This window comes from Garra rufa, chromosome 2 (assembly GCF_049309525.1).
Source record: "Garra rufa chromosome 2, GarRuf1.0, whole genome shotgun sequence".
In the NCBI taxonomy this organism is placed as follows: Eukaryota; Metazoa; Chordata; class Actinopteri; order Cypriniformes; family Cyprinidae; genus Garra; species Garra rufa.
In genome coordinates, this window is record NC_133362.1 from 13,818,415 (window position 1) to 13,833,863 (window position 15,449).

Below are 15,449 nucleotides of genomic sequence, written 5' to 3' on the forward strand. Positions count from 1 at the left end.
TACACAAGCAAACACACTAACTGACTAACTAACTAAAGTGCATCCGGACACCTTCAGATGCATTCATCCAATGCAATGGCATTCCATGGACAGACAGCACTCTACCTGCGGCATCACATCATGGCTTCCTGTGGCCGCTCACAATCACTGCATTATCACCCCCTGCTTGAGGGGGGAGTTCATACTGCACAGTTATGACAGGGAAAAAAAGCGGCAGGGGGAGCTGCAATACAATACTTGCGAAACGCAGCCTGCAGGAACATCTAGAAACTGTCATCTTTCTAAGACCTTACATTTAAAATCATTTTTCATACTCAGACTAAAAGACTAAACCTTGTGGAGAAAGAAAAACGAGAATGCAAACATGAAATATTACATAGAAATATATTTACATTTAATTGTTCTTAAAATGGCTTCGTATTTCCATAAGATTTGCAGATTTGCTCATACAAACCAGCAGTGAATAAAAAACAAAAATCTTTAAAAATGCTGAATTGAGATTATCAAAAAGCCTGGTACATTTCTCCTTACATAAAACACATTACTTGACATTCATATAATAACTGCACACTTAGCATAAGTAGTATAATTGGGTATGTTCTTGGCATGCAGGAAAATACAACTTAAAACATAAATTAAATACATTTTAAAGAAACCAAGTTAGAGGATTACATCACCCTAGGAGCTTTAAATAAAAAAAGTTACAGAATGTTATCCCCAAAAAAATGTTATACAAAAGCATGGCTGATTACACTTGAGCTTCGTAAACAGTTGCATAAGTAGTTTTAGATGTTATGATGTTATATGACTCTCAAATTGCATGAACCACATATCTATACTGTATGTGGTTCATGTGCACATTTTAAGAAACATCAAACTTGACAGAATAAGTCATTATTTGAACACATTTAAAATAAAAATAAAAGGGTTCACCCAAAAATTACAATTCTGTCATTAATTACTCACCCTTATGTCAATCCAAACCTGTATACATTTTTTTTTTTCATCTTCAGAACACAAATTAAGATATTTTTGATGAAATCCGAGAGTGTTGTGGTACTGACTAGGCACGCGACTATATCAAAATCTCTTGATACGATAATATTGTGATATAAAGTCACTGATATGACATTTATCGTGATATAAAAAGACAAATTAAGAATTGGGAATTTTTTTTACATTTTAAAGGTGAATTATTCTATCTAATGTACTTTGAGAGTTCAAAGTAAGAGCTTAAACTCATGTTCTTAACTAAGAAAACTTAAGTCAGAAAATTCAGCAAATTGACTGAATATTAAAGGGCACTCAACTCTCTTTTGATTTGTGGAATCTAATTTAGTTTCACACTGGTGTTTTAGGAAGCCAAACAAATTAGACTAACTAGACTAACTCATATTTGAATACTTGAATAACTCATTATTTATCAAAAAGTATTCTTGCTTTATAGCATTGTGGTTGAACCAGCGATGTCACGGGGACTATTTTAACAATGTCCGTACTATATTTCTGGGCCTTGAGCATGGTAGTTTCGTTGCTGTCTATGCAGGGTCTGAACGCTCTTGGATTTCATAAAAAATAATTTGTCTTAATTTGTGTTCCACAGATGAACGAAGGTCTTATGAGTTTGGAACGACATGTGGGTGAGTAATTAATGACAGAATTTAAATTGTGGGGTGAACTATCCCTTTAACAAATAATGCTCAATGACACAAAAACTACATAAAAAAGCAAAAGCGTTTAAAAGAAACACCAGCATTTGGAAGCCTTCTCTTTCGGGTCACAAGAGAGGATATAAAGACGTATTGGCGTTGCCGATTCTCATTTAGTTCAACTCGCAAGAAAACTGACCCCGAGTGGAATTAATGTGACTCGGACGTTTAAAGCGATCGAGATTGCAGAGATATTTTTCTTCATGAAAGATTCATTTTAGCATATCACGTGAAAAAAAGTGGTTAAATTGAGGATTCCAAAGGAGGACAGACTCCAGCGGAGGATGGCGAAAAGTAATGAGGAAATATTACCAGCAAACTTTGCCATCAACATCAACATACGACAAATTAGAAAAAAAAACTGCAGAATTTCTGATTTAGCAGGAGTTTAAAATTCCTTCTTTTAATTTCCTCCTGATACCTCGCATTAGATTTGTGCCTGTGGAGAAATGTTCCTCTCTAGCAATCTTCAAAGCACAATCCACAGCTAAACACACGGCAAAGTGGCTTTTCAGAGCTTCACTTGCTGTTGAAAATGCATCGACACAATCTGGATGTCAATAATACAATCTTCACAACATAACATAAATGTATACACACTCAAAGTATGTGTTTTGTCAATTATTACAGCTCAAATGTACACAACACTGTGTTATATCTTGAAAAACATCATATCTTAATGGTTAAGGGTGCTTAAGAACTCAGACAGAAGCAGCAGAACCGAACTGCAAAGTCATTATTGATGAGAACCTCAAGATGAGCAGTACGTTAGTTGCCAGTCTTTGATGAATGTTCAGAATTGCTTATTTTTCCACTCCCCTTCGTTTTTTTTGCTGGGCTTAATCCAACAAAGTGAGATATTGCGTGGCTTTTTTCCATCTGCTCACTTCTTCTCTTTATCTTTCTTGCTCTCACAAGTCTGTCCAGGGCGATATTACATTCTCCTATTCTGGGTCGGTTCTTCATCCGTCTTCATATGTCCCGCCAGGCTCTCGGCACCATATGCCACTTTGTCATGCAGCTATCTGCTTTCTTTCTTGTCTGACGTAGCTAGCAAGATTCCTGTGAAGCCCTTACACCCAATATCACAATCAGCAGCCATTTTTGCATTCCTTTAGTGGGGCGCATCTGGTTCATTTTCTAGTTTTCTGCACTAGATTACTTTGAACTTGAGGTTCAAAGCTTGACTCGGGTAAAAGAGCAAAATGAACTCAACCTACTCAGTTCAGTAAAACTCAACAATCTGAGGAGCAACTGATGCAACTAAACACACACACACATACACACACACACACATATATATATATATAAACACATTATTCTCCACCAAGAGATCAAAAAAAAAAATTGGAATCCTTGAGAAGCAAGCAAAAAAACTTAGCTTAATACTGGGGAAACAGAGGAGTCATATAAATAAATCACAGTCTTGTGCATCTGGGTTTTTGTGTGAGGCAAGGCCATCGTAGGAGCAGCGTAAAGAGGTCCGTAACATTTTTAGTCTTTTGGGTTTTGGCTCCTACCTTGGGGACCTGGAGGTCCTTGCTCTCCGGGGGGTCCTGGGGAGCCATCATTACCGGGTGGCCCTGGAGGGCCTTGTCGACCCTGCGCGGCTAATATAGATGCTGGTGTCTTCTGTAGCGAAGCATAACTGTCTGAAAACCGCTCTGGAAAAAAAGCAGAATTAAAAAAGTGAATTACATTACTATTGCATATATTATTATAAAGAGCTGTTAGTTAACAAAATGTCAATTTGTCCCTTAGTTTGTTAAAATTAAATACAATTAAATAATTTGTCCCTTAGTTTGATAAAATACAAAATTAAAATAAAAAAAATATATATAAAATAAAATAATTTGTCCCTTAGTTTGTTAAAGTAAAACAAAATATTTGAGGTCCTTTGTCATAGAACAGAGCTGTCAGTTAACAAAAAGTTAATTTGTCCCGTAGTTTGTTAAATAAAATAAAATAATTTGTCCCTTAGTTTGTTAAAAAAATAATTGTCCCTCAGTTTGTTAAAAAAATATAAAATAAAACAAAAAATAAAATAAAATAAATGTTCTCATTTTTGGGGCCCCTTGTCATTAGAACATAGCTTGTCAGTTAACAAAATTAAAAATGTTGTCCCTTAGTTTGTTAAAATTCTAATAAAATAAAAAAATGTAACAATTTAAACTTATCCTTGAGTTTATAAAATGAAACTAAAAATAATAATTAAAAAATAATAAAATAAATGAAAAAGTAATGAAAATAATATTAAAAATTGTAAAAAGTCTAAGTTTTGTTTGTTGTAGAGAACATTATAACATTAAAAATCAATACACTTTATTGTAACTATTCTCATGTTTAAAGTCCTTTGGTAAAGAGCTTATTTGCAATCATAAAATTCATGACTGTCTTTTAAATGTCTTGCAAAGTTCCTGTCACACACACACAAAAAACTGATAGCTTAAAAAAAAATCTCATCTACCAGTGGAGACCACAACAAAACACCTCAGCGGCGGCAGATGATGTACCTTCAAATACACGCAATACTTCATTTCGGATGAATGTTTTAATTTCCTCCAAGGCAGCTGTATCGCCCTGCAAGAAGAAAATGAAAGGGGAAAAAAAGAAGGCAGAGAGGGAAAACAAACATCAGCACAACATGATTTGCAGATTAAAAAGTGCAGCTACAAAATGGCAGCGATTCATGTTTTATTCATGCTGAGAAATGTTGGAGTTCTCCGAGATAAAGGGATGGATGACACATAATGGCGTAATCACCATCTCTTCTCAAAGTGCCTCGCCGTTCATGATCACTTCTTTGCACAGGAGGAGGCCTGAATTTTGAAGAACATCTCGTAGGAAAACAAACTGCTTCCTTCCAATCAAAAACATACCTTTCACAGTTCAAGGCCATTCTGTCAAACGCTCAGAGGCCCCTGCGACACTCTGTGCCTCGGGCTGCAAGCGCAGCATCCTTACCTGAACGCTTGTGAAATTCAAATGCATATTCAAGGTGTGAAAACTAAGCGATCAGTCTAAAAGCCCTTTAACATGACTCGTGTCAAGGCTTCAACATACCTAATAACACAAGCGTCACAAGCCATTTTGACATCCACATGAAAAGCTTTGCAGACAGTTTCACGGAAGGGCGACTTTACAAGGTTGCTAAGTAGCAAGACGGTGCAAAATGTACGGAAAAAGCAAAAGCGATTGACCAAATGCATATACTTGGAACAAAAAGTCCTAATAGTTGCTTTAAGATGGTCTTGGTAAGTCTAACAGCATTTTCTGTCTGTAAACAAAGTTGTTATTCACTGAAGAGAACATATCTGGACTACTCATCATGATGTTTGATTTGTGAAAGAAAACGCACTTTTGAGTCAGATCTTTTCAATGATTCAGTGTATCCAGTTCACAAAATTAATGATCACAACTCAAAATTTGGTCTGTTCCTCACACAAAGCTGCCTTTCAAAAGTTTGGCGTTGGTACGATCAACATTTTTTTTAAAGAATGCTTTTATGCTCACCAAGGCTGCATATATTTGTTCAAAAATATTGTAAAACTTAAACATTAAAGGGAATGTCGGATGCAAAATTCACTTTTACATGGGTTTGCATATTAATGTGTCTTAGCAGTGTGTGAACACCACCACCCTACAATGATAAAAATCCATTCACTCCTTTTTATGCATTTTTAATGTGCTTTTGTGTCCTTTTTGAAGCTTGATATCCCTAGTTCTTATTTACTTTCATTATATGAAAGAGGAAAAAGGATTATTCTTCACAAATTCACCTACCGTGTTCCACAAAAAAGTGAAAGTTTAAAAGCCATACAGTTTTGAGTTTTGAGCCTAAATTAGCTTTATTGGGTAAACTATCCATTTAAACTCTCTCAATCCCATTAAAAACCTGACATTCAGGAATGGCTCACCCAAACAGTTGATGGTAGCCATTGACTTCCATAGTATAGAAAAAAATACAGATTTGGTGACTTTTGTGTTCAACAGAAGAAAGAACTCATTGTTTCAGGTTTGGAACAACTTGAAGATGAGAAAATAATGTAAAAAATTTTCATTTTTTGGGTTCACCCTCATGTCATTTCAAACCCGTAAGACCTTCGTTCATCTTCAGAACACAGATTAAGATCATTTTGATTACCCTGCATAAACAGTAACGCAACTGACATATTCAAGGCCCAGAAAGGTAGTAAGGAAATTGTTAAAATAGTCCATGTGAAATCAGTGGTTCAACCATAATTTTATGAAGCTGCAAGAACACATTTTGTGCACAAAGAACACAACTTTATTCAAGAAACGGGATGCGCTGTGCCTTGTTCACAAGCAGAGGAATGCACACACATGTGTCATGCTACTCTTGTGAACATGCATGAGAGACTGACACGGAAGAGAAGAAAATGTTAAATAAAGTTATTATTTTTATCTTTTTTGCACACAAAAAGTATTCTTGTAGCTTTCTAAAGTAAAGGTTGAACCACTGATGTCACTACTATTTTAACAATATCCTTACTACCTTTCTAGGTTTTGAACGTGATAGTTATGTTGCTGTCTATGCAGGGTCAGAAAGCTTGGATTTCATCAAAAATATCTTCATTTGTGTCTAGAAGATGAATGAAGGTCTTATAGGTTTGGAACAAGACAAAATTTTCATTTTTGGGTGAACTATCCCTTTAATGTTTGTTGTTTTGTCTGTGTGTGGTTTAGAGGTGGAGTTTCGTAGAGCGCCTGACACTACTAGATCCTTCCACCCCTGCGACACACACAATACACTCCTAATGGTCTCCTCCTGAGTGACATGGCTGTGAGTTTGTTGGATTGGGAGTGAGAGCGTTGGATATAGGCATCACAGCGGGCGGCTCATTGCTGCAGCCTGCGCTTTTCAGAGGCTGATGGCTTTGTGAACACGTGTGGGTAATTATTGTTATGCAGAGCTACTAATTATTTATTCTGGAGAGTTCACGCGTGTGTTATGCACAACAAAGCAATCAATGACGGTTGCCCTCTGAATAGTGCGGGGTGACCTGCGGTTATGGATTCGGGATGGGGGCCAGGAGGCTGGTGCAGATTGGGAAAAAGCCAGCCACTGGATCTTTACTGAGGTCAAAGATGTGCTCCACCTCCAGAGGAGTACGCAGTCACTGTAATCTGGAAAGGGCTCACACTGACAGTGATTTTATTGCTGGAGGTTATCGAGTGGCTGTACAGTTGATTGTAGTGGGTGTCCATGCTGCTGAAGGCCCTATACGCTTTATTTGATTGGCTGTGCCACTGGCTGTGCTCCTGAAAATCTCAAATGGGACGTACTGTTTGACACTGAATCCTTTTTCTTGACACCAACAAATTTATGCTCATGTACCACCGATGTTGCTTCAAATTGCTTCAACCGTCAACTGGCATTGCAAACCAATGATTGCCAGTTGCTTTATTGCTGTAAATCTCTGTTGGTGTAACCCTGTAAAGCCTGACATATGAATATATAAAATAATAGTCTGAAAAATTTGAATTATTTTTTAAACTAAACCATTTAAACATTCAACAAATTGTGTACACATTTAATTAAGTGTTTGAATAAAGATGATTAAATAAATGTACTTAAAAACATATGATACACATAATATCATGATTTGTATAATGCATGAAATTATTGTTAATATAACTGAATTAGTACAGATATTTATATTATATTATTAACAAAATATTTCAGTTCTTAAAATGGATTAAATTTGTTATTTTTGAAAAAAAAAAAACAACAACAACAACAACTGACTTTTAATAAGCAAAATACAAAAAAAAAAAAAAAAAAAAAAAAAAAAACTTACTGAGCCCAAACTTTTGAATGTTTATGCATGTTGGTCTCAGTATTAGCAGACCTGAAGGAAACAACCTCAAATATACTCTCTCAAAATCTACTGTATTTTTTTTATCAATTAAATACAGCCAGGGTGAAAATAAAAGACTTCAAAAAAACAAAACAAAAAATATTACTGGCAATTTAATATTAATAATTTAATACATTACAAAACACAATTTGTTGAAAGTTTCAGTGGTTTATTTAAAAAAAATATTACGATTATATGAATATTATTTCATTTGGAAAATGGAAAATGCACACAACCGATACAACATTCTCTCTCTATGGCTTGTAACTGTAGGATTGTATACACACCAACAGATTGACAGTCCCTGGTGTTGTTGAAGATCCAGGTGCGCCCGGTTCTCCTTTCTGTCCAGCCGGCCCCTGAGGACCACTGGCCCCTCTTTCTCCAGATTTGCCTCTTTCTCCCTGTACTCCTCTCTCTCCTGGAATCCCTGGATCTCCCTGCAAAGGCAAAGCCAGAATATAAACAACAGAATGTAAACAACACAAGGCGGCTAATATGAGCTCCCTCAACTTTAATTGCTAATAGCATCTGGTTGTATTCAATGCACAATGCAAATCATCAAAAGTAATATGTGGAGATTAGAGATTTGCAGTCATTAGTAAAGCAATGCATTTTACAGTTGTTTATTTTTGATCACTGATATGTTTAACGATATGCATTCTTTTTCGAGATTTACATTTTTTATAGTTCTTGTCACATGACAAAATGACTTTTTACATGCTGATGTTGATTTGGTGAACAAAAAGTTTAAAAGCATCAACAACATTTAGAAACTGAAAACATGTTCATTTTAGAACACATATGATCTGGCTATAATCTGGATTCTGACCCTTTTATGCTGTATGTAATCCATCAAACAAAATATGAAAATCTTACCCGTTCTCCTTTAGTACCTCTGTCTCCAGTTCTGCCTGTGGCTCCCTGTAAAAATACATAAAAAAGAAATCCAAGAAATGAAAAAAAAAAAAAAAAAAAAAAAAAACTATATACATATACACTGCCGTCAAAAGTTTGGGATCAGTACATTTTTAATGTTTATTTAAGACGTCTCTTATGCTCATCAAAGTTCCATTTAATTGATCAAAAATACAGAAAAAGTATTATTATGAGATAATAAATAAATAAATTATATATATATATATATATATATTTGGATGAATATGAATTTTCATTAGCCATTACTCAAGTCACACGATCCTTCAGAAATCATTCTAATATGGTAATTTATTATTATTATTAATATTATTATTATCAATGTTGGAAAAAGTTGTGCTGCTTGATATTTATTTGGAATCTGTGATGCTTTTTTTTCAGGATTCTGTGCTGAATAAAAAGTTACAAAGAACAGCATTTATTCAAAATAGAAATCTTTTCTAACATAAACTATTACTATCACTTTTTATCAACTTAACACACCCTTGCTGAATGAAAAAGTATTCATTTATTTCCAACTAAAATAGAAAGAAAAAAATGTATGGTAGTGTGTACTGTTAGAAAACATTTCCATTTAAATAAATGCTGTTCTTTTTAACATTTTCGAAAAAAGTATCACCCAACATTGATAATAACTTTGATAATAAATCAGCATATTAGAATATTTTCTGAAGGATCACGTGACACTGAAGACTCGAGTAGTAATGATGCTGAAAACTCAGCTTTGCATCACAGAAATAAATTATATTTTAAAAGTATATTAAAATAGAAAATCACTATTTTAAATTGCAATAATATTTCATAATATTGCTGTTTTTCCTGAATTTTTAATCGAATAAACACAGCCTTGATGAGCAGAAAACTGAGCAGAAAGTATCAAAAAGACTTCTTTAAAAAACAAAAAGATATTACTGATCCCAAACTTTTGAATGGCAGTGTGTGTGTGTGTGTGTATATGTATATATATATATATATATATATATATATAAAATTTTATAATTTTAAAGAATTATTCTACAAAGGCCCCTGGATGCCTCCAAAGGGTGATTTTGTCAGATCTAGCAAACGTCTAGGCACATTTTTTTTTTTGGTCCCTGAAGTAAACCCTCATACATATAGACGGCTAAACTGCACTATTTTTCATTTTTTTGTCCCAAGTCACATTAGAGGAATGAAATTATTTGGCTGCTTTAATGGCCCAACTTTTCCAGTTATTCAGTCGAGAGCGGAGCAAAAAAGCTCGGAGGAATTTACAAATGACCATTTTCTCCCCAAACTCATCAAAGCCGTGAACCTCTGGATCTCTCTTTCTCTTAAACCTCTCTCTCCATCTCCTCTCTGTAGAGAAAACACCTCTCATTGTACTCCAAAACCACTCTTGCATTTCTCCCTCCCCTCGCTTTCCCATCTATCTCTGCTCCTCTCTCGCATCACGGCTCCCACCGGCTCCTCAGGGAACATCTCTGTATCAAATTCTCCTGCTGGATTACAGCAGCCGAGCAAAAAAAAAAGAAATGCAATCTAGCCTGCGTTTCTAAAGCGGGCGGCACTTTGTGAAAGCATCCTCAACCATCTGCTTTCATCCACACCCCCATCAATGTCTAACACTCTCTCTCCTCCTCTCTATTCCCAGGCTCCTGATGAGGAGAGCTTAAAGCCATCACCGTGCCCACTGAATTGTGTTTCCCTCAGCCCCTGCCATAAAAGAGATGGAAATGGAGAGGAGCGAGAAACTTCCTTCCTGCTAGATGGCACTGTTGCACCACCGAAAGAGACAGACGGCCATCCACGAACGAAGCAGGGAGGGGGAAAAGAAAATAGAGGAAATCTCAATGAGTGGTCCAACACCCCGCAAACACGCAGTCGTGCCATTTGAGAAGATGGTGACGTGAATGAAAACGAAAATAAGGCCAGTGAACTTCCTCCAGATGATCTGCTCCCATTTGAACCTTGACTCATCCAGAGACAGTACAAGGGGGGAAAAAGGTGAACCGCTTGTTGAAAAATCACACTTTAAAATCCGCCATCTTGGCTCAAGGCTGTGAAGTTCTGCTAACAAATAAAATGCAAACTAATAAAAATAATTAATTGAAACAATGTTATTTTATTATAATTTCTATATGATTACAGTTTGTTAATATTTTGAATTAGATTTTTTTATATGTGCTTTCACTTCAATTTTGAAGTTTTAGTCATTTCTTATATGTCTATATAGCTTTTATTGATTTTTTTAAAATTAAGTTTAGTTTATTTAGTTTGAGTTGTTGTAATATTTCAAGTCCAAAAATTTACAAATTTTTAATAAATATATTTTATTTCAGTTTCATTTAGTAAAGCAATTTTTGCTTTAAATGGTTTTCATTGTAGTTAAATATAATAACTCCGAACTGAAACAAATCTGAAATAAAATAAAATATAATAATAAAATAGATATATATGGAGTTCACATCTCCGAAAACATTGAATCAAATTTTCATATAGACATCTTTATTAACAAACCACATTATTTGAAGTCTAAACATATGGAAGCCCCTTTCCGCTACTGAATAAAATATATAAAAGGTAATTGTGACTTTTTCTCTCACAATTTTGAGTTTACATCTCGCAATTCTGACTTTTTTTTCTTAGAATTGCAGCATATAAACTTACAATTGCGACAAATAAAGTCAGAATTGCAAGATATAAAAGTCAGAGTGGGATATAATCTCACAATTGCGACAAATAAAGTCAGAATTGCGAGATATAAACTCTCAATTGCAAGTTATAAACTCCAGTTCAGAAGAGAAAAAAGACTGTTCACAGAATTGCGAGTTTATATCTCACAATTCTGAGTTAACTTGCAATTGGGACTTTTTATATCGCAATTCTGACTATAACTCGCAATTGTGAATTTATATGAACTAATTTTGAGAAAAAAAGTCAGAATTGCGAGATATAAACTCTCAATTGCAAGTTATAAAGTCCAGTTCAGAAGAGAAAAAAGACTATGTTCGCAGAATTGCGAGTTTATATCTCACAATTCTGAGTTAATTTGCAATTGGGACTTTTTATATCGCAATTCTGACTATAACTCGCAATTGTGAATTTATATGAACTAATTTTGAGAAAAAAAGTCAGAATTGCGAGATATAAACTCTCAATTGCAAGTTATAAAGTCCAGTTCAGAAGAGAAAAAAGACTATGTTCGCAGAATTGCGAGTTTATATCTCACAATTCTGAGTTAACTTGCAATTGGGACTTTTTATATCGCAATTCTGACTATAACTCGCAATTGTGAATTTATATGAACTAATTTTGAGAAAAAAAGTCAGAATTGTGAGATAAAAACTCACAATTCTGACTCTTTTACTTGCAATTGTGAGTTTACATCTCGCAATTCTGACTTTTTTTCTCGCAATTGCGTCATAAATTCAGACTTTTTTTGAGATATAAACTCACAATTACGAGTTATAAAGTCCAGTTCGGAGGAGAAAAAAAAGACTATGTTCACAGAATTGCGAGTTTATATCTCATAATTCTGACTTAACTTGCAATTGTGACTTTTTATCTCACAATTCTGACTTTTTTTTCTTGTATTTCTTCAGTTTTTCTTGAACTGTGTCATATAAACTCGAGTTATAGTCAGAATTGCGGGATATAATTTCACAATTGTGAGAAATAATATCAGAATTGTGAGATATAAACTCGCAATTGAAACAAATCTGAAATAAAATAAAATACATATATATGGAGTTCACATCTCCGAAAACATTGAATCAAATTTTCATATAGACATCTTTATTAACAATTGAAGTCAGAATTGTGAGATATAAACTCACAATTCTGACTCTTTTACTTGCAATTGTGAGTTTACATCTCGCAATTCTGACTTTTTTTCTCGCAATTGCGTCATAAATTCAGAATGTGATATAAACTCGCAATTCTGACTTTTTCGCGCAATTGCGTCATATAAACTCGCAATTCTGACTCTTTTATTCGCAATTGACTTTTTTCCTCAGAATTGTGAGATAAAAAAACTAGCAATTGCGAGTTATAAAGTCCAGTTCTGAGGAGAAAAAAAGACTATGTTCACAGAATTGCAAGTTTACATCTCATAATTCTGACACTTTTTCTTGCAATTGTGAGTTCATATCTAGAAATTGCAAGTTTAGATCTATCAAGATCTTGCGACTTTATTTCTCAGAATTGCAATAAAAACTCGCAATTCTTACTCTTTTACTCCTCGCAATTTATTCTCAGAATAGTGAGATATAAACTAGCAATTGCAAGATATAAAGACTATGTTCACAGAATTGTGAGTTTATATCTCACAATTCTGACTTTATTTCTCAGAATTAGGTTTATATCTCACATTTCTGACAAAAAAGGTTGTATCATGCAACTCTGAGAAAAATTGTGAGATAAAAAGATATTTTTTTATTCAGTGGCGCAAACAGGCTTGCATATAACCAAGTACATCTCTTAAACTCTTAAAACTACATTCCGTGACACAAAAACAATAATTTATTAAATTATAGTGGATTTGGGCAACCATCATGACACTCGCTGTGAGAAATACTGCAAGCGGACTAATACAAATGATGAAACGGCTGGAGTTCCGACATCACTAGATTACCGCATATAAATACTACTAAAAAAAACACTGTTCTTAATGCTTAAAAACTACTGACAGAGGCAAACCGGAACAAGCTAATCAGCTTCAACCTCAAAAACTTGTTGCATTACTATTCAAAATAGCTGAAGTGGCGTTAGCAAGATGGCCGGCAAGCGAACTGACTTCTGACTCATCCTCTGCTCTTTCCCTAACACCTCATTAAGATCTGCAGATGCTTCCTGCATTTACAGTGTTTGTCTGTCTGTGACGGAGGCGTATATATGCGAGTTGTGTGTTGGTGGCTCTCTGATGTGTCTGCTCGCTGCTGTAAAGTGCAGAAGTGTGATTTGTCACACAGTTCCACCGTAGATATGCGTTGTGTTGTGACAAGGCATCAGAGAACTGATTTTTTTTTTTGACGTGACAAGGCTTTCGAAATTACAAACCCTGTTTGTAAGGGACATTTAATTAGTGATCGCATGCATTATTCATGATTTAATGGCTCATGGGCAGGATTTTATCCACAATGGAGAGCATTAGCAGTGAGTAAGTGGTCTTATTATTGAAAACTTTACAAGACTAATGACTAGTGTTGGGTTTTTATTTGCTTGGGAAAGAAAGAAATCGAGTGAGACAGAGATAAATGTGGACCAGCATGGATCCGAGTCTAACCGCTATCCACCACTCACTGGCAAAATATTAGAGCCCAAGTTATTAGATGCTACATGTATTAAAGTAAAAGCATTAATTTTCTACTAACGTTATCATCTTAGACACACAGTACAGCTGAAGCCAAAGCTCTCTCATGCATATACTGTTCGCACACATACCGTATAGCCTGGAATTCCATCTTTTCCTGGCCGTCCCTGTGGAGGAGATAAAACATTACCATCAATCTTTACAATCATAGCAACTCTGCATTGGTCATAATTTAAATGGATAAATAGATGAGCCACAATGAGCACAAATGTTTTGAGATGCTATTAGAAAAATGCTTTCAGAATATTTTTTAGAAGTTTGACAGAAGTAAAAAATAGAAGCAAGTTTTCACCTCAGAATACTGAGTGAAAAAGCTGAAGCTGAGAGAAAATATAAGAAGATTCTGAAAATACACGTTTAATTGTAAGATATAAAGTTGCAAATGTGTGAAACAATACAAATGACAAATTGAGAAACAGAAAATTATGAGAAATAAAGTTAATGATCCATCAATCGTACATTCTATCCGTCCATCATCTTTCAATCCATCTTTATATCAATACATCCATCATCTATCTATCTATCTATCTATCTATCTATCTATCTATCTATCTATCTATCTATCTATCTATCTATCTATCTATCTATCTATCTATCTATCTATCTATCAATAATCTATCATCCAACCATCCATCCATCATTCTCTTTATCCATCTATCCAACCAGTATCTAAGCATCAATCCATCCATCTATCAATCTGTCATCTATCATCCAACATCATCTATCCATCCATCCATCCATCCACCCATCATTCTCTCTAGCCATCCATCATCCAGCCATTATCTCTCTATGCATTCATCCATCATTCCCTCTATCCATCTATTATCTAACTGTCATCTATCAATCTGTCTATCATCCATCCATCCATCCATCCATCCATCTATCATCCAACCATCATCTTTCTATGCATCCATCCATCCATCATTCCCTCTATCATCCAACTATCATCTATCAATCTATCATCCATCCATCCATCCATCCATCCATCCATCTATCATCCAACCATCATCTTTCTATGCATCCATCCATCCATCATTCCCTCTATCATCCAACTATCATCTATCAATCTATCATCCATCCATCCATCCATCCATTATTCTCTATCCATATATCATCCAACCATCATCTATATATGCATCTTCATCAATACATCCATAATTCCCTCTATCATCTATCATCCAACCATTATTTATCAATCCATCCATCATCTATCATCCATCCATCCATCATTCTCTCTATCCATAATCCAAAAATCATCTATCATCTATCATCCATCCATTATTCTCTGTCCATTTATTACCCAACCATCATCTATCCACCTATCTATCTACTATCCATCTATTCATCCATCCATCCATAATTCTCTCTATTCATCTATCATATCAATAATCTATCATCCAACCATCTATCCATCTATCTAAACATCGTTCTCCATCTATCATTTATCCTTCCATATATCGTTCTTTTTATCCATCTATCAATTATCCATCCATCATTCTCTCTATCTACCATTCAACTATTATCTATCAATCCATCTATCACCCACCCATCCATCATTCTCTCTATCCA

The 15,449-nt window shown here is 34.8% G+C and overlaps 1 protein-coding gene across 1 annotated transcript in view; it reads right to left on the reverse strand.

The window, feature by feature from the left end:
• Nucleotides 1-427: 427 nt before the first annotated feature.
• LOC141325861 (uncharacterized) overlaps nt 428-15,449 on the reverse strand; it is a 44,268-nt gene continuing 29,246 nt past the window's right edge. The window contains exons 23-27 of the mRNA XM_073834589.1: nt 13,952-13,987; nt 8,471-8,515; nt 7,879-8,031; nt 4,223-4,289; nt 428-3,373 (exon numbers count right to left, since the gene is read on the reverse strand). Of these exons, the coding sequence (XP_073690690.1) occupies nt 3,204-3,373; nt 4,223-4,289; nt 7,879-8,031; nt 8,471-8,515; nt 13,952-13,987 (471 nt within the window). The 3' untranslated portion in view covers nt 428-3,203. The remainder of the gene's footprint in view (nt 3,374-4,222; nt 4,290-7,878; nt 8,032-8,470; nt 8,516-13,951; nt 13,988-15,449) is intronic.